The 23,064-nt window shown below is 35.7% G+C and overlaps 4 protein-coding genes across 4 annotated transcripts in view; 2 read left to right on the top strand and 2 right to left on the bottom strand.

Annotated features, from left to right (window-relative positions):
• Positions 1–6,215, bottom strand: part of LOC107663565 (sodium-independent sulfate anion transporter-like) — a 10,927-nt gene extending 4,712 nt beyond the window's left edge. Inside the window, exons 1-13 of the mRNA XM_016453806.1 lie at positions 6,034–6,215; positions 5,181–5,516; positions 4,909–5,101; positions 3,348–3,433; positions 3,154–3,233; positions 2,914–3,056; positions 2,660–2,838; positions 1,569–1,641; positions 1,431–1,481; positions 1,293–1,353; positions 1,149–1,204; positions 934–1,074; positions 734–861 (exon numbers count right to left, since the gene is read on the bottom strand). Coding sequence (XP_016309292.1) covers positions 734–861; positions 934–1,074; positions 1,149–1,204; positions 1,293–1,353; positions 1,431–1,481; positions 1,569–1,641; positions 2,660–2,838; positions 2,914–3,056; positions 3,154–3,233; positions 3,348–3,433; positions 4,909–5,101; positions 5,181–5,363 — 1,374 coding nt within the window. The 5' untranslated portion in view covers positions 5,364–5,516; positions 6,034–6,215. The remainder of the gene's footprint in view (positions 1–733; positions 862–933; positions 1,075–1,148; positions 1,205–1,292; positions 1,354–1,430; positions 1,482–1,568; positions 1,642–2,659; positions 2,839–2,913; positions 3,057–3,153; positions 3,234–3,347; positions 3,434–4,908; positions 5,102–5,180; positions 5,517–6,033) is intronic.
• Positions 6,216–6,295: 80 nt separating this feature from the next.
• Positions 6,296–11,015, top strand: LOC107663661 (N-sulphoglucosamine sulphohydrolase-like). Its single transcript, XM_016453905.1, has 5 exons — positions 6,296–6,456; positions 6,726–6,886; positions 6,965–7,070; positions 7,980–8,269; positions 10,346–11,015. Exons 1-5 carry the CDS (start codon positions 6,366–6,368, stop codon positions 10,934–10,936), a joined length of 1,239 nt encoding a protein of 412 aa, XP_016309391.1. The 5' UTR covers positions 6,296–6,365; the 3' UTR covers positions 10,937–11,015.
• A 1,080-nt stretch (positions 11,016–12,095) lies between these two features.
• On the top strand, positions 12,096–13,779 carry LOC107663585 (neuropeptide B-like). Its single transcript, XM_016453819.1, has 2 exons — positions 12,096–12,589; positions 13,370–13,779. The coding sequence occupies exons 1-2, from the start codon at positions 12,203–12,205 to the stop codon at positions 13,496–13,498; spliced, it is 516 nt and encodes a 171-aa protein (XP_016309305.1). The 5' UTR covers positions 12,096–12,202; the 3' UTR covers positions 13,499–13,779.
• Positions 13,780–14,485: 706 nt separating this feature from the next.
• Positions 14,486–23,064, bottom strand: part of LOC107663576 (guanine nucleotide-binding protein G(o) subunit alpha-like) — a 42,114-nt gene continuing 33,535 nt past the window's right edge. Inside the window, exons 8-9 of the mRNA XM_016453813.1 lie at positions 21,836–21,923; positions 14,486–15,551 (exon numbers count right to left, since the gene is read on the bottom strand). Of these exons, the coding sequence (XP_016309299.1) occupies positions 15,361–15,551; positions 21,836–21,923 (279 nt within the window). The 3' untranslated portion in view covers positions 14,486–15,360. The remainder of the gene's footprint in view (positions 15,552–21,835; positions 21,924–23,064) is intronic.

Below are 23,064 nucleotides of genomic sequence, written 5' to 3'. Positions count from 1 at the left end.
GATTTTTCAAAAACGCTTTAGAAAACTGATTCAGGCCGACTAGCAAAACAAACTTGTAGCCAATCAGCAGTAAGGGGCGTGTCTACTCATGTGGAGGAGAGCGCTCAGTGCACAGGATGGACATTAGGCATTAGCGAGCCGAGCGACAGAAAGATAGAGATGGCGGATAAAAAACAAAAGAGGAAAACGTCTGCGGAACAAAATAAGGCTTAAGGCAATAAGGCAAGAAGTAGGACCCGTGTAAATATCGGATCAGCTTTCCAGCGCTGGAGAGAACTCAAGGAGCAGAAGGCCTGCGATCGGACGCCGAGGTTGCTTTGTTTCTTCTACATAGTAACAACACCGTGTCTGCGCCGCAACAGCTAAAGTCTGTCTAGTAACTTACACTGGACGCGACAAAGCGACCGTTGAAAATCTTTGAAATTTGTGACAATACGTCAAGAATAGAACGCAGCAGCAGTTTTCTGTCTGGGATTTGTCGTGTTGTGTGGGGCGAGACCCTTTTGGGGTAGGGGCGTGTTTGTTTTGGTGATTTCAAATGTCAACATTGGCTACCTGAAATCGCTTACCCCACCTTTAAGACATTTTGTACAACTGTCTATTTTATAGTGATTTCTACTAGCACACATGCTAAAACTCAAACATAAAGTGAATTTCTAGAATAAAAGTCCTTCATTTACAGCTCACAGGCCGCATCTATCATATTCAGCTATTTCATAACTTGAAAACTCACTTTCACTTTGGGTCTGGCCACGATATACAACAGCATGAATCCAGAAACAACCACACCTCCCACAATGCCATACTGCACCTCCCAGAAACTGACCACAAACGTCACCAAGAATGGCAGCAGATCGAGTCCTGAGGTAAACAATGAGATTTGAAAGCATACAAAATGTTTCTATAGTCAAAATATGTGCTGTAAAGTCTCACTCTTGACTCTCCAGAGCTGGACTGGCACTCTGAAGTCTATCATGGGACTGACGGCGCAGATGATGACGGCAGCGAGTGACGCTTTAGGGATGTAGAAGAAGAGCGGCATGAGGAACGCCAGCGACAGCAGCACTATCACACCTGCCCAAAAACACACACCTTCAGATGCTGTCCACATTTTAAATGTCAACCTGATCGCAAAGAGTGTGTGTCACCTGTGACGATCCCTCCAGCGGGCGAACACACTCCGGTTTGAGAGTTCACAGCGGTTCTGTCAGAAAACACCACATCAAAACACTTACTTAGCGAAGAGCAAACCAACAGACACTTTAGCATTCGCGTTTAGCTTGCAGACGGACCTTCCGAAGCTGCCCGTGACGGGATACGCCGACACAAACGAGCCCATGATGTTCGTGAGACCTGCAAAAACAACATTATAATGAGAAACGACCGATTTACACTCTGATAAAACATCGTGAAAGAAGAGAATCTCTCACCGATGGCAAAGAGCTCTTGGTTAGCATCGATTCGGTAGTTATTCTTGCTGGCTGCATGGAGAGAAAAAAAGTGTTAAATGTGTCTAAACAGCATCTGTGTTGGTATATACAAAAGTAAGGACACTTTGAAGCTCTTACCGAAAGCCTTCGCAATAGCGATGCTCTCTAAGACGCCCATTAAAGGAATAACAGCCAGACCGCCGCCTAAATCCTGAGAAAATACACCTGATTGGTCAGTAATGTTCACTATTCTATTAGATTGGCTACTTATAATCTCTCAAATGTCACATATACTTTACTAATACTATAGTTTAATATTCTGAAATGTGGTATTACATGATAGCTCAATTTTCTGGGGTCCAAGTACCACAAGGGGGCGCACTTTTAAAATATTTACTATTTTTATCATATATATTATTATTAAATATTTTATTATTCTATTAATAGTATACAGAATATATACATTAGTTTCATAAATATTAAAAATAGCTTACATTTATATTTATAGAAAGAACATTTTGTCTTTATAATACAATATAATACTTTTTATAATTTAAGTTTTTCCTACACAATATAAATGTGTTTATATATACAGAAAATATATAGCTGACTTTATATTTAGATCATTTTACCTAAATTTTATTTTTTAAATTACACTTAATTTCACATTTAATTGTGAAAGAAGAATACATTTTTGGGTACTATTTTCCAAACAATAGAATAATAATGATTATTCTAATCTATTTACAATTTATTTGTATTATTTGATCTATTTTAATGTATTTAATTTTATTTCCATACATTTTCTATACAGTATACACATAAACATTATTTTAAGTTTTATTTATATTTAATTAATATTTAAATATCTTTAATATTTAAATTTTACATTTAAATTATTATATATATTCTATATATATATATATATATACACAATATCATTTTAAATGTTTTTAACTGCCTCAAATAATTTATATTCTTAAGTATAAATTTAAATTAAATATAATTGTATTATAGCATTCAAATATAATTGTATTATAGCATTTTTATAACAAATATAATTGTATTATAGCATTTTTTATATTATAACAAACAAAAATCATGATTATCTCACTCTACTGACAAATTATAAAAAAATAATAATAAATTAATAATGCATTTTGAGGCTGCTCTTTTTGATGGAGGTCCTTGACATCAAAAACTATGAAAGATTTGTATCAAAAACTCACCTTCGCGATGTCGCTGAAAGTAATCACCGTGCCATTGGCTACAGTCTCTGAAAGGGGCGGGGCTTTGAAAGGAGGCAGTCCTTTGGCAGTTTTCCCGGTGAGACTGAAGAAATGGTGTCCGGCGACCTCAGCGGAATACGCAACAGCCGTCGCTGCTATGATGACCAGAGCATTCCGGACTGCGACACAAGAAGATTGTATATAAACATCTGTCGGTTACATTACAGATTCACAAGAGTTTTTTGAGCACTCACTAGTAGCTAAACTCCACACCAGCCTGCGGGTAGACCGGATGAGGAGAGGAGCCTCGTCTTCAGACGAACCCAGAGAATTCTTCATCAGCGTCAACATGACCAGAAAGAACAGACAGCACAGACCCAGAATCACATCTCCAGCTCTGAGAACACAGATGATTGAGATACGCACTTAGACAAGACGATTTAACACTACAGGAAGCAGCTGTTCATTGGTCAGACATATATGTGTGTGCTCACCTGGCCTCAGGGATCTTGTGGAAGGTGTAGTAAACCTGTAAGAAGAACTGCTGTGGGATCTCCTTCAGACCCAGAATATTCTGCACAAACGAAGCGGATTGACACAACTCTTCACAGATCTTAAAGGACATATAAGAATCATGCAAATGAATTGACGAGAGGCGTAAGTGATTGTTCTAGCGTGAGACTCTGACCTTGACCTGACCGAAGCCGATGGTGACAGCAGCAGCACAGGTGAAGCCTTTAATTACTGGATATGAGATGAAGTCCAAGAGGAAACCTAATGAACAAACAGATATAAATATATATATATATATATATATATATATATGCATAAAAGTGCATATAATAATAATAATCATCATAATATTTATTATTACTATTAAAATGTATAAAAGAAAATATTGAATATATTATTATTTCTGAAAACACAAATGCTCAATTTAGCTTGTTTGGATTATTAATTGGATTATTATTTAATTTATTTATGAATTCACATTTCATCATAAAAAGTGCTCAAAATGTTGTAACAACAACATTAAAAACAATATTTAACATTTTATTATCAGTTCGAAAACAAATATATTCACTTTTTGGATTAATCTTTTTTTTCTGTTTATTTGTTTCTATGTTTATTTTATTATGAATCTACAACATTTAAAAACTGCTCCAACTTAATAATAAGTATTATTTATACATATTTTATATATTAAATATTAATGGTTATATGAATATTTATGAAAACATTCAATTTAGCAAATATTCAATTAAGCTTTTTTTGTACGAATTATATATTAGTTTATTATTATTGATTTTTTTTTTTAAAACAGCTAAGTTCGTTCTCAGGAAAATATTTGTCTATTTTTATCTAACTCAGTCACTTCCACAGCCTCAGTTGTCACATTTTTAAAACCTGTTGCTACATTTTGGTGTGCGGCTTCACAGTCATGTACAGGAAGTTTGCACAGGAAGTAATTGAATCTAATAGTTATGTGACAGAAAAAACCACAAACTTCCTGTTTTCAAGACGGTCCTGATTTACAGGCAGCCGAGTCAATGTTCTCTTCTTGGCGACAACACTTCAGTCAAAGTTTATGTAAACTTCGGAGTATAAATATACTTAGAATGTCAATAAATAATAGTTTTTAATAGTACAATCCACAAAAAAAGATCTGTTTAAAAGTTTACACTCAGTACAATTGGTGTTGCTACTGTTAACTAAAACTACTTAGAAAAAAATTACTAAAACTGAAATCAAATTAAAAGCTATATATAAATATTTAAAACAAAAATTATTAAAATGACTATAAAGATGACTATCTACCTCAATTTTGTATGAACCACACCAAAATAGGGCAAAAATATGACCTAAATAATGACATCAAAGGGATAGTTCTTCCAAAAATGAAAATTCTGTCATTAATTACTCACCCTCATGTCGTTCCAAACCCGTAAGACCTTCGTTCATCTTCGGAACACAAATTAAGATATTTTTGATGAAATGCAAGAGCTTTCTGACCCTGCAGCAATGCAACTGATGTCACATGGACTATTTTAATGATGTCCTTGTAACCTTTCTAGGCCTTGAACATATGCAGGGCCAGAAAGCTCTCGGATTCGATCAAAAATATCTTCATTTGTGTTCTGAAGATGAACAAAGGTCTTACAGGTTTGGAACGACATGAGGGTGAGTAATTAACAACAGAATTTTCATTTTTAGGTGAACTATCCCTTTAAGCCCATTTTCCATCTCACCCAGTCTCAGCAGAGCCATTCCTGCCTGGATTACGCCGCACAGCAGTGTGAGCACCACCGCAAACACAGGATCTCCACCGATATACGCCGAACACAGCAGGGACATGATGGCGGTCGGGCCCAGCGTGATGTCTTTAGATGTCCCAAATACACAATAGATGAAACCACCCATGAATGCAGAATACAGGCCATACTGGAAAACGAATAAACAAACACTGTGTCAAGAAAACCCTCCTCAGTCTCAGTCTCTGGAATAACGTGAATGTTCTTACCTGCACAGGTAAACCGGCCACTTCCGCGTAGGCTAGAGCCTGAGGAACCGCGGTCAAACCCACCGTCAGACCCGCGATCAGGTCCATCTTCAGCCAGGTCAGGTTATACCTGGGCAGCCAGGTGAGTATGGGAAAACAAGAGCGCAGGGCAGCAAACCAGCAGATACCCGTCACCCGCTCCATCAGAAGATCCAAGATCTGCTGTCCTTCAGCTCCACCAAAACACCATCAGTTAAGGATCATGAAAAGAGCTGTAGTGCTTCATCCAGGATGCTGAACGCCACTCAGATGGTGTGGACAAACAAGGATGTGGCAGAGTTCATGAGAAGGGTGGAGCTATCAAGCAAAGAAAAAAATGCAAAGAAAGAAATTCGTAATGGCCGTAAAAATACCCTTAAAAATTAATAAAATGTCAAATTCTAGCATAAATATATTGCTATTACCAATAATGCATTATTACATGCTGTTTTATTTATGTTTTGTATTCAAGTAACAAGATTTTATTGATTTTATTTTTTGCATTACAGTAACAAGATCCAAAATGTAAAATGCAAAGAAAAACACTCTTAAAGAATAACTAAAATGGACGAAAGAAAGTAATCAAACATCGCAAATGGGCCTAAAAATACAGTTAAATCTGATTTGGTAAGAGTTTTGACATGAATCGTGACATTTTAAAAGGATCTCATGATCTAAGTACCCAGTGCAATGCAAATTTAAAAAAACATACTAAATAATAATAATAATAATAATAATAATAATAATATCAGTTAGATAATCGTATTTACAAACCAAACTGAAAGTTAAGATCAATGTTAAGAGGCACAATGTGAAATCAAGTTAAAGATCAAACCTCAAAGATGCCTTTGAGCCTCGCGCTTCATCGGAGTTCAAACATTCCGCTGCAGTAATCTTTTTATTTACATCAAAACACACATATACAATGAAACATTTGAGCAATCAAAGCGACTCTGGCGTGTATCGCGGTTTGTTTGACAGAAAACTGAACAACAGCCCCTTGGTGGCGTCAGCGGCGACGCGCGACGCGATTGGCTGAGGCTTCATGTCAGCTGATCGCGGTCATGTGATGGATTCACAGGGCGGAAGTTTGTCTCGCTGAGTGTAAACAAAGTGAAGACTTTTCCATTTGCTCTAGTAACATTTCTGGAGGCAAATGACACTAAAATGTCGTTTCTGTTCGCGTGGACTTTGTTGTGTCTTCTGGTTTGTTGTGATATAGGAGAGTGCAGAAGAAGAAATGTGCTTCTCATCATTGGTGTGTAGTAAAACACAATCATGGGTTTTTGTAAATACTGATTTGACAAAATAACTAATTTATACAGTTATGTCTGTGTTGTTGTTATCTTGTATTTATGTTGTTTTTTTGTTTGTGTTCTGTTGTTTTTACGTTGTTTTGTTTGTATTGCTGTTATGTTGTATTAAAGGTTGTTTTGATGTTTGTATTGTTATGTTAGATTGATGTTGTTTTGATGCTTGTATTGTTATGTTGTATTAATGTTGTGTCTATGTTCTGTTGTACAACAGCTGATGATGGTGGGTTCGAAACGGATGTCTACAACAACACTGTGGTCCAGACCCCTCATCTCCGGGCTCTTTCTGAGCGCAGTGTGATCTTCGAGAACGCCTTCACCTCCGTCAGCAGCTGCTCACCCAGTCGTTCCACCATCCTGACTGGACTACCACAGGTAACCAGAAGGTAAAAGTCTCCATTTTAGCCTTGACCATTGGATAAACTTGCCTTGAACTGTCTTTCTGATCAACAGCACCAGAATGGGATGTACGGCCTCCATCAGGGAGTTCATCACTTTAACTCATTTGATGGAGTGCAGAGTCTTCCTCTTCTTCTGAAACAAGCCAACATTCGCACAGGTACGATGAAGATCTATTAAACTGTGAATAAAACTATGCTTAAAATATTAATTTTCATGTTAATGCACGTTTCTGTGTTTGAAGCCAGATAACAGAAAAACTCTACTGAATGACAGATTTGTGCCAGTGTAGTGTAGCAAATAATTCATACGACTGAAAAAAAACTAAAGTCTTTAACATTTGTTTTTGTGTTCAAGGCCAGATGATAGGACATGACAGGACAACTGTTGTTTTTTTTTTTGTTTGTTTTTCTGTAGTGACTGATGTGTACCAATGTATCATATCTGTATGTAGATTTGTATGAAGAAAAGCCAGTTATTTTTAAGACTCTAAAACAAAAATCTGCCTCACACACATTTTGTGGCTCATTTATGTATTTTAGGTCAGATGATAGAAGAACTTTCTCCTGAAATACAAATTTGTATCAGTATAACACATTTTTCGCAACAATTTGTTTTTTAGTAAGTGTTTTTGTATCATAGTAAAAAGCGGCTCAAAACTGCACTTTTTTGTGCTTATTTCTATTTTAGATTTTAGCAAATGGCTGCAATATAACAAAGAGTGAAAAATTGAAGGGGGTCTGAATACTTTCCGTACCCACTGTATATATATATAAGTAGCATCCAACTATTATGACTTTTGGGATTGTTTCTGTTTTGAGTCCTGATAATAATGCAACTATCTTTCTACCAAATGACAGATGCGTATGATTACGTCAATTTATTTTTCTACGAAATGTAAAGTTTCATACAAATTTTGAAAACTTTTTGACACGTTTGACACATGCAGAAATCCAGTATTGAGAGAAAACCAGCTTATGATTTGTTACTGAACACTCAAAGCATGAACTAGTAAAACTTGGAAAATTTTGGAGTTATACTGAATTCATGATTGCTTTTTTTGGGAAAGGTATCATTGGGAAAAAACACGTGGGTCCATGCCCTGTATACCCGTTTGATTTCGCCTACACTGAAGAGACCAATTCCGTTCTTCAGGTGGGTCGGAATATCACCAAGATCAAGCTCCTTGTCCGGAAGTTCTTCCAAAGCCAGAAAGAGGAGAGTAGTGAGATGGAAGAGGAACGGCCGTTCTTTCTCTACGTGGCATTCCATGATCCTCACCGTTGCGGCCATTCCCAGCCTCAGTATGGAATGTTCTGTGAAAAGTTTGGGAATGGAGAGAGCGGAATGGGGAATTTACTGACAGATTAATGCCTATGTAACACCATTTTTTTATATTTTCACATCTTCATACGATATTATGAAATGGCATCCCTCATTATTGCACATTTTTGTGCTAGATTCTGTTTAAGGTCACATTGTTTTATTTACTTAAATTATTGCCAATGGGATTATTACCAACATAGTGTATGTGTACGACAATTGTTTTTTCTACGAATAGCAAGTTTTTTGTACAATTTAGAAAAACTACATCTCACTATTACACCATTTTGCTGTCATTTCTGTTTTTCGAGTCTAGAAAATAATATATTTCTACTGAATGATGAATTCCTTTTCTATGAATAGCAAGTTTTCCATACAGATTTTTGTTTCCTGACAAATTATTGCCAATTTAGCAAAATTTAAATTGTTTATACAATATAAAAAATGGCATCCCTCATTATTGTACCTTTTTGTACTAGATTCTTTGTTTGAAGTCCCATTTTTATATTTACTCAAATTTTTACCAATGTAACATTTTATGTTTTTACAAATCACAAGTTGTTCATACGATAATATGAAATGGCATCCCTCGTTATTGCACCTTTTCGCACTAGATTCTGTTTAAAGGCACATTTTTATATAAATTATTGCCAGTGTAACATTTTATATTTGTACGAATCACAAATTGTTCATACAGTATTAAAAAAATGGCATCCCTCACTATTGCACATTTTCATACTTGATTCTGTGTTTAAGCCCATATCTTTCTATTTACTGACAGATTAATGCCTATGTAACACCATTTTTTTATATTTTCACATCTTCATACGATATTATGAAATGGCATTCCTCATTATTGCACATTTTTGTGCTAGATTCTATGTTTAAGGTCACATTTTTATATTTACTCAAATTATTGCCAGTGACATTGTTACCAACATAGTGTCTGTGTACAACAATTTATTTCTCTATATCAAGTTTTTTGTACAAATTTAGAAAAAACTGCATCTCACTATTACACCTTATTGCACTCGTTTCTGTGTTTCAAGTCTAGATAATTGCACAGATATATTTCTACTGTACGACAAATTGCATAGCATATGTGTATAACAATTTCCTTTTCTATGAATCGCAAGTTGTTCATACAATATTACGAAATGGCTATCGCACATTTTCATGCTAGATTCTGTGTTTAAGGTCACATTTTTGTACACCATTTTTTTATATTTTCACATCTTCATACGATATTATGAAATGGCATTCCTCATTATTGCACATTTTTGTGCTAGATTCTATGTTTAAGGTCACATTTTTATATTTACTCAAATTATTGCCAGTGACATTGTTACCAACATAGTGTCTGTGTACAACAATTTATTTCTCTATATCAAGTTTTTTGTACAAATTTAGAAAAAACTGCATCTCACTATTACACCTTATTGCACTCGTTTCTGTGTTTCAAGTCTAGATAATTGCACAGATATATTTCTACTGTACGACAAATTGCATAGCATATGTGTATAACAATTTCCTTTTCTATGAATCACAAGTTGTTCATACAATATTACGAAATGGCTATCGCACATTTTCATGCTAGATTCTGTTTAAGGTCACATTTTTGTATTTACATAAATTATTACCAGTGTAACATTTTATATTTGTACAAATCGCAAGTTATTTGTACAACATTAAAAAATGGCGTCCCTCACTATTACACGTTTTCGCAATTGATTCTGTTTAAGGCCATATCTTTTTATTTACTGACAGATTATTGTCAATATAATAACTTTCTTTTTCTATTTTTATGAATCACAAGTTGTTCGTACGATATTATAAAATGGCATCCCTCATTATTGCACATTTTCATTCTAGATTCTGTGTTTAAGCTCACATTTTCATTTTTTGCTCCAATTATTGCCAGTGTAACATTTTATATTTGTATGAATTGCAAGTTGTTCGTACGATATTTAAAAATGGCGTCCCGTATTATTGCACCTTTTTGCACTTGATTCTGTGTTTAAGGCCATATCTTTCTATTTACTCACAGATTATTGGCAATGTGACAACATTTTCGATTTTTAACAATTAACTTGTGCGTTAATTGTATGACACTGTAAAACAGCATCTCTCACTTTTTTCCCAGACATCACTCCCACCATACTGGACTGGTTTTCTTTGCCATATCCATCATACAGTCTCTCAGGGGCTCGTCCGGTTGTGTTGACAGGTCAGTCTCTTCTCCCAGCCCTGATCTCAGAACCGTCCTGGGTCACCGTCTATGCCAGCCAGAGTCTCCACGAGGTCACTATGTTTTACCCAATGCGCTCCATCCACCAGGGCCGCTACCGCCTCCTGCACAACATGCACTACCGCATGCCCTTCCCTATAGACCAGGACTTCTACGTGTCCCCTACCTTCCAGGATCTGTTAAACCGGACTCAGTCAGGCCAGCCCACAGGCTGGTTTAAGACCCTAAAGGAGTATTACTACCGGGAGAGGTGGGAGCTGTTTGACATCCAGTCAGATCCGACGGAGAGGTGGAACCTAGCTGGTGATCCGGCCTACACCCCGGTTCTGAAGAGCCTGGGGGATCAGCTGCTGAAGTGGCAGTGGCAAACAGACGATCCGTGGGTGTGTGAGCCGGATGCGGTCCTCGAGACCAAGCTGGAACCGCAGTGCCGACCACTGTACAATGGACTATGAGTGCCTAAAATCTGAGAGAAAACTGTTTAAATCAGGGGTGTCAAACTCAATTCCTGAAGGGTCGGAGCCCTGCAGAGTTTTGTTCTAACCCTGCTCCAACACTCATACCATATAGTTTTCAAATAAGCCTGAATGACTTGATTAGTTGGATCAGGTGTGTTTAATTAGGGTTGAATCTAAACTCTGCCGGGCTCCGGCCCTTCAGGAACTGAGTTTGACACCCTTGGTTTAAATGGTTTAATATGAGAACTGAAAGATTATATTTGTATTTTTATATTGAAAATGTTAATAAACATTTGAAATAGCAAAAGTCAAAATTATCGCATCTCTTTTTTTATATCTCTTTTTTTTTATATTACCTCTTTATTTGAAAATATTTGATCATATTGGATTTGACACTGTGTTTTCATTACCATAGACTCCATATACATGTCCTCTGCCTTCCTAGTTTCATTTCTGAGAGATTGTCAATCAATTAACTTTATCATATTATAATTTTAATATATATTTTATACATGTCATCTCAAATACCTAAGGAACAACATATCAAAATTTCATTTTTGTATAATTTTAAATATTAATTGTAAATATTATTATTATATGCATTACTTTTTGGCTGTCATTTCAAAATTACATTGTTGTATTTACATTTTGCATTATTGTTTTATTACAAATAACTATCGAATAATACTAATATTTTAATGATAATAGTGATAATAATAAACTACTTTTTGGCTTACTTAAATGTCATCTCAGATACCTAAGAAACTAGATTTCAAAATATTTTTGCATTTTATTGTTTTTATTATAAACTCAAGTTTGTTATGGCTGTTTGAATTACTATATTGAAAGTGCTCTCTCATTTAAATGATTTAGAAATCTGTCAACCTGGTTAAACCGTGTGACGTTTATCCAAATGTGCAATTACAGAGAAGTCAATAAATCAATATTTTAAATCACTTATTAATGAGACTTAATTTTAAGGTACTACGCACTTAGATTTCATATAGCAATTATTTAAAATATTGTTACATTGGTTCAGGCGTATGTGCGTCTTTACGCACGTGATTTTCTCTTTTCTAATTTGCGCTGTGACGCCAGAAAGACGTTTATTGATCAATATAGACAGGTTCGGTGACAGAGAAACAATATTAACCCGTCACACATCACATCCACCTGACGTTAAATGTTCCCCAGCCGTCTCCAAACGCGCAAAGTCGCGCAAATCAATCCTATTGGCCGGAAATATGAATCATCTAGTGGGGAATGACGAACGAGATCACGACTCCGAGGGGTATATATAAACTCCAGATGTGCAGAACATCAATCCAAAAGCTACGAGGCATCATAGACCACAACACACGCGTTTGGGTCCAGTGCGCAATGGAGAGGTCCGTCAGATCCGTGCTGGCGTTCGTGGCTGTTTCCATCCTCATCTCCAGCCATCCTACAGACGCCTGGTACAAGCAGTCCACCGGGCCGAGCTACTATTCCGTCGGGAGAGCCTCGGGTTTGCTGTCCGGGATCCGGAGGTCGCCGTATGTGCGCAGATCTGAGACAGAATCAGCGCTGGACAGCAGCGAGACCCCCGGCGTCTCCAACAGCGTGATGCCCGACTTCAGCAGCAGACAAACTCCAGTTCTTAAAAACATGGTAAATTCTATTATATTTGATGAAAAGCATAGGCTATATATACACTTTATTTAAATGTTATTTTATTTCAAAGTTTATAAAAAATATTTAAATAAATTCTAAATATTTTATAAAATTCTAAATTTTACATTTTAATTTAAAACTGAGCAGAAGTTACTCAGTATTCAATTAGAAATATATATATGTGAACTTAAAAAACATGATTTTTCTTTATAGTTACATAACTTTTTACATAAATTACTAACGACAAATTTACAATGCAATACAAATCATACTTGATGAGTATTCAAATATGAACATATATTCAGAACATTTCAGAAACATATGAATTACATTAATGTATATTCAAATGTTCTATATATGTTTGAATGTACATTAACATATATTAACAATCGGCCTACAAAAGCAAGAAAAAAAACCTAAATGTTTTTTTTTTTGAATTCTTTCATGTTTCCAGATTCTAAAATCGTCTTACAAATGAAAAGGATGTTTAAACATTAAAACCTATAAAAATTTATAATTTGGTTGCTTTCAGCATCCTCTGAAATCATGAAATGACTTGGTTGATAACTATTATAGCATGCATACATATACATATATACATATACATATACATGCAGAGAGTCAGATTTAATGTAGACAATATCTTTTTCTTTGACGCCTGATCTGTTTTTTTTTATTATTTTTTGGAGAAAAAAAAAGTAAGAACGACGTAAACGTCAATTCAGGCATCAGAACCATAACTTCGATTAACGTTTACCGTGCCGTTTTTCCCCTCAGGCCATCTGCGTAAAGGACATTTCTCCAAACCTACAGAGCTGCGAGCTGGTTCAGGACGGTTCAAGTACGTTTCGGTGCAAAGCAGACGTGTTTCTGTCGCTCGATTCGCTGGACTGCTTCACCCCCTGAGCGGAACCCGTCTCTCTCCCTCCCCGACCCAAAGTCTCTTCCATTTCAGGAGTATGTACAGCCAAGGCAGTGAGGCGCGCTGTAGACATTGAATGTTTACTTGATTTACACCAGGGATGTTCAGCGCTGCTCCTGAAGATATACTTTCCAGCAAAGTTTAGTTATGTACCAATAATAATCATTTTCATTTCGAGTGATATTATAAATCCATCCACCTTATTTCGCAGCAGCGAAAGTTATGTGAATGAGCGAGAGATTCGATTCATTCGCTATAGGTAAACAGCGGGAACGGGAAGATTTATTTATTTTTTTAAAGGTGAAGTAAACAGTAAAACTATTTGCGCTACAAACCAGTATGTTTATAATTACGACACGGCATTAAAATAATATGATAATATAAGCAAGTTTGCAATATCAAGCAGCATAACGAGCCGCTAAAAATAATCGGAAGTCTGGCACATTCAAGTTACATAATGGCCGCGCCCGCTCTTACATAAATTAAAAATAAGTTGGACATGGTTTTGTGATACACAAAAACCCCTTATTCTTCTTAAAATTAAATTTGGTCATCAAGACATAAAATGTAGGCTACAGTAAAGAGACTGCTTTTAGTTTAGTATCTAGCAAAGTGAAGTCAAACCGAATTCAAGTCACTTCTAGTGTGAACACACGTAGTTTTAGCTATATTTTGCAGGAAAATAGATCTTGGAGAGCAGTTCTGAGCACCCCTGGTTCACACAATGTGAAGTTCGCTGCTTTAAATTTGTAAAAGGAAAAATAGGAAATCCACAGAAACAAAACGGAGAGGTATTTTCTGTTCGATCTGTTCTTCTCTGCGCCCACCCGTCACCTGTACCTACTTCCAGATGTATTAAATGTTCATAAAAAGAGTTCACTGTTATGAGCAAAAACTTTCAAAGATGTTTTCTTTATTTTATTAAACTTGAAAGATATTACATTCATTCTGTGTACGCTTGTGTTGTGCATTTGGGCTGGCGTGATTTGTTTCATACCATTCACTGTGTGAGAAATCAGCACAAAACAAAATATCAAAAACATTAATGTTAGGTTTTAATGATGTTTCTATTCACAGTGGGTTTTTTTGCATTTACAAAAGAGTAACTTGAATTTACCACGAAAAGTGGCGCAACATACAGCATTTAAATAGCAAAGATACATTTTATATCAACTAAATCTCACTAAATGAATAAATGGGTAAAGCAACATTATTTCAAATGGATTTACAAAAAATTTGCTACAGGTATGATTATGCTTCATATAGATGTGTGTGTGCGCGTTTGGCTCACCTTGGTAAAATAAAACCATTTCAGATTGACTCACCAAGACTCAACAACTATAAAAGTGCTGGATCACAAATAAGTCAAAAGCAAAAGATGATTCATACCACAAAAAAACTCAAAAACAACACACTGGACCCTGACAGGGTGTTCAATCTCTGAATGGACTGTGTTGGGCAAAGATTTACACAAGGGGAAAAGGTTATTTTATAAGTGATGATTAGCCATGGTAACGTACACACAGGAAGTGGGGGATGTCAGGTGGAAAATTATGGGATGCTTGGACAAGCAACTCAACCACTCAAAGGACAGCATAATTTACTCTTTAAATACATATTATACACTTCCAAAGCATAATATGTGATTCGTATGGGTTGATTATTGCATTTTTAGTAGATATTTTATATAAGCAAGAAAAAAAATAAACTGGCATTTATTCAGTTATTGCTTCATGAAAAGTGTGCATTCTGATTAATATCAGAGCATCATATACAATAAATACCATCAGCATTGTGAAGGGCTCATCCGTGAGTCTTTATTGAGTTTTTAAAGGAGGAAGGGTTCTCAGAGCAGAGACACGGCCTCCAGGTTCTCCTTGATGATGGTGTCCATGACGACCTGGAAAACTACCTGTACGTTAGAGGTGTCGGTCGCTGTGGTGAAGTGGTGGTAGATGAGTTTGCTGGGCATCGTGTTGAGAGACACAAACATTGAGGCGATGAACCGGGCGGCAGCATCCACGTCACAGTCAGCTCCTGTGAACAAAAACACAGGGAGATGTTTGTGAAAGAAGTGTCTTTATTTGATACTGTAAAAATAGTTCAATATTATCACAGCTGAAAATAACTGTTTTCTATTTTGAATATGTTTTAAAATGTATTTATTTCTGTGATGCAAAGCTGAATTTTCAGCATCATTACTCCAGTCTTCGGTGTCTCCCGATCCTTCAGATATCATTTTAATATGCTGATTTGCTGCTCAAGAAACATTTCTTATTATTATCAGTGTTAAAAACAGTTTTTCCTGCTTAATATTTTGTGAAAACTGTGATACATTTTTGCTCAGCATTCTTTGATGAATAAAAAGTTCAAAAGAACAGCATTCATTTGAAATAGAAATTTTTTTCTATATAAAAATAATTTTACGGTCACTTTTGATCAATTTAATGTGTTCATGCTGAATAAAAGTATTAATTTATATTAATTATATTACTATTTGGATATATAAAAGATTTATGTAAAAATATGCATTTGTATGAAAAAATAATAATTATAGGCTGTATCATAAGACACTATGAATGCATTACAATTAATGCATTATATATACATCAGAGAAGGTGAAATATCAATATTTTCCTTTGCATGGGTGCAAAAGTATTTTCTATATTGAATAATTAAGCTATAAATCAACAGTTTCAAAACATATATCAACATGAATTTAGTTCAATAACCACTGGTTTGAAAAACAAAACAGGAGATTGCTTCAAAAACATATGAATTTATCAATGATTAATTATGCATTACCAGGAAACCCTGTACATCCGAGAGAAGACAGGCGAAGTGAAAGTAATTGAAGTGTTCCCCACAAAAAAAAAAAAAAGAGAGAGAGCAAAAAAAAGTGAGAGTCTATGAATATCTGACGAGATCTGCTCCAAACGGCAGGATTGATGAATGGGATCAATCTCTAAAGCTCCAATGCTAAATTGACATTTGCATGATGCATGCATTTCTATGGAGGACGAAACCTGCAAAAACAATAAATAAATAAATACACAAATTAAATGTGTGATGTGTGCATAAATACACGTATTCTTGTTTAAATACAGAAATAAATAATTAAACGTGATGAAAGTAGGCAAATAAATAAAATAAATTGGTGGCCAAATGGAAAATGTTTAAGGAAATGCTAAACTCATCCTAACTATTTTCCTTTGATCACTCATTTATTTCTAAATGTAGTTCCACATTTTTTTCCCCTCTGCGCAACATGCTAATGAGAGGGTGTCAATTATGCAAGAGTAGGCGGATCGTGTGTGACGCGCTTGAGCGTTTGCCTGCGCATGCATATTAACTTCATCAGTCAAGGGGACTGATTATTATCTTACACGTTTTCATAGGGTTAGTTTTGTAGTTATAATCATGAGAGTGTTAAATCATAAAAGATTTTAAGTGGCCAGTGTAAAATATTAATGCTTACATAGCTCTTAATTGCAATACTGAACCGTTATTTGCTTAATAAACATACTTTTGTCACCTGTATTTTCTGTTCTGATAACTAATGGGAAAAAACTGTCTGTTCCTCGATTAAACCACTTCATACCAGTCATCTCACGATGACCATGGGATACTGATATTACAGTTGTCTCTAGCTAGAGACTCAATCGGGTTACAAAAAATGACGTCAAGAAACAACACTGGCCATTTCTTTGGGTCGTTTGTAAAGTCACAGATACTGTACGGACAATACAGCTCAGTTTTTTTTATGTATCTTGCTCTGTTAAACAGAAATAGTGACTTTACGTAGGCCATACTGGATTTACACCATGCATCTCCTGTCAGCGGGAAAGCCGCGCCCCCAGCTATGACATGACCCTCCCCAAGTCCATGGTTGACACCCTCTCATTAGCATGTTGTGCAGAGGAAAAATAAATGTGGAACTACATTCAGAAATAAATGAGTGATCAAAGGAAAATAAATAGGATGAGTTTAGCATTTCCTTAAACATTTTCCATTTGTTCACTAATTTATTTTATTTATTTGCCTACTTTAATCACGTTTAATTATTTCTATATGTATTTAAACAAGAATTTGTGTATTTATACAGACATTTATGTATTTATTTGCATATTTATTTATTTATTTGTGTATTTATTGTTTTTGCAGGTTTCGTCCTCCATAGGTTTCATCCTCCATACATTTCTGGGTCTGTCTGAATTAACAGGTGAAATGTAGTTGTGAAAAGGTTTTATTGTAATCTATCTGAAGGGGGATTAACTTTGTCATATACAAGTGTCAGGGAGGGAGCGGGAGGAGGGGAGAGAAGACAATATCATGCGAGAAATTTCCAGCCTTGTCCGTCTTGACCTTTTCTCCCTGAGGTAAAAACTACGGGATCCATTCCAGCTGATTAAACGGCCAAACTACAAACTCAAGCCGACACGGTGGATTCAGTCTTAATGGAAGGACAGTGCTACAGGATGTCTGAAAGCAGTAGAAAAAGAAAGAAAGAAAGAAAGAAAGAAAGAACAAGACTAAAAGATTATGACTACAAACAACCAAAATAATGAAATAGCATATAAATGAATGAAACAAACAGGAGAGAAGAGAACAGAAAATAAAAAAAGCAAATGAACAATAACAAATAAAAGAACAAAATAAAAATGGACAAATAAATTAAAAATAAACAAAAAGGAAAGGAGAACTAACAGAAGGAAATCAAACAAGTGACTAAAAGAAAAAAAAATCAACAAAAAAGAATGAACAAACGTGAATAAGTTGGAAAACGAAAATGAACAAACAAAATAGAATAGATGGAAAAATTAAATGACTTAAATGAAAAAAAAGAAGTGAAAAAACAAACAAAATATGAGTAAAGGACAGAACAAACAAAGAGCAAAAACAAATGAATAAATGAAAAAAGAGAAAAACTAAATGAATAAAGCAGAGAACAAACAAACAAATAAAAAAAGAATAAAAACAAACAAATAAATAGAAGAAAAGCAAGAACAAGCTGGTTGTGGCGGTGAGTTTTGATATTGTGGCGGGCCGCCACAAATAAATCAATGTATGGGAAACACAAATATTAAAAATTAAAATGAAACTTACCTGCTTGAACTCTTTCATTTGATCCAGGTGTCTGTCTTTAAAGTGTTTTGTTAGTTTGATGTGTTTCCTCATTTTGAGGTCGCCATGTCTCAGTGCTTTTATGAAGAGAGCGCATCTGCGCACCTTTCGGATAGCGCATCAAGAACTGGGTTGACCAGGTACTCGGTACCACCGGTACTTTAAAAAACCTGGTACCGTAACGTTTTCATTTTTTTAGTACAGACTTGGTACCGAAGTACCGGGTCTTTTGACAACACTAGCCAGATCAGAAGAGGAACTCATTGCTCACAGGTCGCTGCTGCTCAGCCACCTGGAGCAGCTTGGGCCAAAAATCTATTAAAAATCCAGTGAGTTGTCTTTCTGGGGACAGTTATCGATTCAGCCCAGATGTGGGCATGGATTATACCGGAACACTCCCTGACAATTCAGCGGCTAGCGACGTCATTCAAACTTGGGACTTCACGTCCCCTCAAGAGTTTTCCAGAGGATGCTTGCCGCATCCTCTGTGATTCCTCTGGGCCTGCTTCACATGCGGCCCCTCCAATATTGGCTCCAAGGCCATGTACTGTTCCCTTGTTTGGCGACTGTTATGTTTTCATTTCAGGGTTACCCACCGCTGCTTCAGAACTGTGGCCCCTTGGAAAAACTTTCGCCTGTTTCAGTCAGGCATCCCATTGGGACTGACCTCCAGAAGGAAGGTGGTCATGACAGGTGCCTCCAACTCGGGTTGTGGGCACTATACGAGGACAGACTGGCGTTCGGCTCCTGGTCAAACCAGGAGCAATGCTTGCACATCAACCACTTTAAGATGATGGCAATTTTTCTAGCCTTAAAATGAAAATATTAATAAATTCTATTACACTATATAAATGAAATTAAAAGAACACTGTCCTTTTAGGGCATGGGTCTCCAAACTCGGTTCTGGAGGGCCTGTGTCCTGCAGAATTTAGCTCCAACCCTAATTAAACACACCTGAACCAGCTAATCAAGGTCTTACTAGGCATGCTAGAAACTTCCAGGCAGGTGTGTTGAGGAAACCTGCAGGACACCGACCCACCAGGACCGAGTTTGGAGATTCCTGTTTTAGTGATTGACAACCTGTGGTCACCATTCACTTTAATTTTATGGAAAAGAGCAGCTAGGAAATTTCTCCATTTCTGTTCTGCAAATGAAGACAAAAAGGTTTAAAACAACATTAAGGGTGAACTTTGTGTCTTCAAGCAGTAATTGTCGCAACAGAAATGAAAATTACCGTCATGGCTAATGGCAGGCCAGGTTTGAAATACTTTGGTGTGTCTCTGATGGAGAGCATGTAGGGTGACATTACAATTTTAATACCAGATTTCTCTGCTTCCACAAGGTCGCTACCTGAGGAGAAGAAAGGAGACAGAGTTTTTGTTGTTTTTTCAAAACAAAAACTCAGAATAATCATACTAAAGAGTTTGGAGTGGTTGCCAAGGGGTTGCTATGCAGTTGCTATTGGATTGTGAGTGGTTTTAAGTTGTTTTTCAATGATTTTCCCACCTGAGCTGGTCATTACTGATGCTTTGACGTACACAGAAGACCCCAGTAAGCTATTTGTGTCAAGATAGGCCTTCTTTATCTCTTCCAAAGTCAAACTAACATGTCCTCCATTCAGCTGTAAAATAAAACATGGAGTAACAAGAGTCTTGCACTATAAAGCTGATTTAAGGTACTTAAACTAATGTTTTTTTCTTGTTTAACAACTTACATCATTTAGTTGCTTCATAGATGTGAGTCTCTTCTTTTCACCATCAATTTCAATACCAAACAGCACATATGCAACACCTTTCACTGGTTCACCATAAAGATACCTGGAAGAAATGCATACGGTGACCTCAAAATATTTGATATCTGGAAACGTCTTTACTGTCATATTGGATTATTTATATCAATCCTTTGTCTGAAAGGTCTGAAAGCAGTAGAAAAAGAAAGAAAGAAAGAAAGAAAGAAAGAACAAGACTAAAAGACAAACAACCAAAAGAAAGAAAGAAAGAAAGAAAGAAAGAAAGAAAGAAAGAAGACTAAAAGACTATGACTACAAACAACCAAAATAATGAAATGGCATATAAATGAATGAAACAAACAGGAGAGAAGAGAACAGAAAATAAAAAAAGCAAATGAACAATAACAAATAAAAGAACAAAATAAAAATGGACAAATAAATTAAAAATAAACAAAAAGGAAAGGAGAACTAACAGAAGGAAATCAAACAAGTGACTAAAAGAAAAAAAAATCAACAAAAAAGAATGAACAAACGTGAATAAGTTGGAAAACGAAAATGAACAAACAAAATAGAATAGATGGAAAAATTAAATGACTTAAATGAAAAAAAAGAAGTGAAAAAACAAACAAAATATGAGTAAAGGACAGAACAAACAAAGAGCAAAAACAAATGAATAAATGAAAAAAGAGAAAAACTAAATGAATAAAGCAGAGAACAAACAAACAAATAAAAAAAGAATAAAAACAAACAAATAAATAGAAGAAAAGCAAGAACAAGCTGGGAAAAGAAAAAAATGATCAAGAATTAAAAAAACAACACTAGAAGAAAGGAACAAAAGAAAGAACAAATGAATGCAAATGAACAAACAAATGAATAAAATGGAGAAAACAACTGAAACCAACAAACAAAAGAACATAGAAAATGAACAATGAAAGAGAATAAACAAACAAATGAACAAAAGAAAGAGTGAAAAAACAAGAACAAACAAATGACAGACTGAACTAAAAAGAAAAAGACAAATGACTAAAAAGTATGAACAAACAAATAATGAAAGAATAAATTGGAAAAACAAAATGAACAAACAAAAGAAAATGACAAACTCAAACAAAAGAACAAAGGAATGGAAGAAAGAACAATCTAACAAACAAAAGCAAAAGAACAAATTAATGAAAAAAGAACAAAGAACTGAAAAGAGAACAAAAATGACAAAGAATTAATGAACCAAACAAATGTTTAAAATGAATGGATGTCTAAAAGCATGAGAACAAATGAAAGAACAAAAGAAAAAAAGCATATAAATGAAACAAACAACTAAATCAAAGTGAACAACGCAAATAAAGAAAGAATGAATATTATTTAGGAGCAGTAGAAGAAATGCTTGCCAACTGAAGTAAATGATACACTTTCTTTCAAGAGTCTGCAGAGAACGTAAACATGATTCATGTGTAATCACAGATCCGTCTCTCACCTCTGAACTGGGGAAGGTGATGCCGCAGATGACGCCCGGAGTGGAGAATCTTCTCTTGGAAAAGATCAATCTTGTTCATGAATAATATCTGCGAAACAAAAGGAGACACTTGCATGCCACGCTGTACTGAGACGGACAAAACCCATCAATCAGTCGCTCTGTAAAATCAATCATTTAGGACAAGAACTGATTAGTCCAATACAACAGCTATAGAAAGTCTTCAAAGTGAAAGTTTTATGTGGTTATAATGACCGGCTTGACAAAAAGAGATTATAAAAGGAATAGTTCAACCAAAAATGTATTCACCCTCAGGTCATTCAAGATGCAGTTGAGTTTTTTTCTTCATCAGAACAGATTTGGAGAAATATATCACTTGTTCACCAATTAATCCTCTGCAGTGAATGGGTGCCATGAGTCCAAACTCTCATTCTGACGGCACCCATTCACTGCAGAGGATCCATTGGTGAGCAAGTGATGTAATGCTACATTTCTCCATATCTGATGAAGAAACAAACTCACCTACATCCTGGATGGCCTGAGGGTGAATACATTTTCAGCAAATGTTCATTTTTGGATGAACTCGGGTGCACTTTTCTTTTTATATTCCTCAGTGTCCACAAAAGATGACAGAAAAATAAAAAAAACGTTGAGTTCGGCTCAGTATAATGGCTTAATTAACGACTTAGTCCAGTGATGATTTTGCTCAGCGTTTCAAAACAACACAGTATGACTAACGTGGCTATAAAATGCATCTTAACAAGGGCAGTTAGCGCACCTCATTACACGGAAAGAGGTTTACGGAGGGCGTACGATAAATAGACAACAAGCGGACCACCGTCACCCACGGGGACAACCTAAATTATGCCTGCTAGCTTAATTACCAAACGACATGGGCAATTATAACACAGTCTGGGCTAACTGACGACGTGGGCTGTAATTACGAGGGAAGATGGTAAGTCTGGAGGCGAGGTTACCAAAGCAAGCTACGGTAATCGGTGAAATCATTGAAGAAGTTCAGACGAATGAAACCACAAAGAGTGCTAAACGAGCGACAGACTCTTTCATCAGGTGATCGCAAAACTGATCGAGTCGTAAAATGAAAAAGGTCCAGAACTTGAGAAGAACTCACTGACACTGGTCAAACCGGTGACGTAAAGTTACCGTCAATGTAAAAAGACTTTGGTAACATATCGTATTTTAGAGTGAAACTAGTGACAACAAGCCTGTAT

The sequence above is a fragment of the Sinocyclocheilus anshuiensis genome, unplaced genomic scaffold (genome assembly GCF_001515605.1).
Source record: "Sinocyclocheilus anshuiensis isolate Anshui unplaced genomic scaffold, SAMN03320099.WGS_v1.1 scaffold77, whole genome shotgun sequence".
NCBI lineage: Eukaryota > Metazoa > Chordata > Actinopteri > Cypriniformes > Cyprinidae > Sinocyclocheilus > Sinocyclocheilus anshuiensis.
This window is presented reverse-complemented; position numbering and strand designations above follow the sequence as displayed.

Bases quoted from the DNA above. Each gene is read 5' to 3' on its own strand.
- LOC107663661 (XM_016453905.1), top strand. From the start codon at position 6,366: ATGTCGTTTCTGTTCGCGTGGACTTTGTTGTGTCTTCTGGTTTGTTGT. The intron at 7,071-7,979 runs GTACGATGAAGA...TTTTTGGGAAAG, and splicing joins ACAAGCCAACATTCGCACAG to GTATCATTGGGAAAAAACAC. The intron at 8,270-10,345 runs CTGACAGATTAA...ATTGTATGACAC, and splicing joins AGAGCGGAATGGGGAATTTA to TGTAAAACAGCATCTCTCAC.
- LOC107663585 (XM_016453819.1), top strand. From the start codon at position 12,203: ATGACGAACGAGATCACGACTCCGAGGGGTATATATAAACTCCAGATG. The intron at 12,590-13,369 runs GTAAATTCTATT...TTTTCCCCTCAG, and splicing joins CTCCAGTTCTTAAAAACATG to GCCATCTGCGTAAAGGACAT.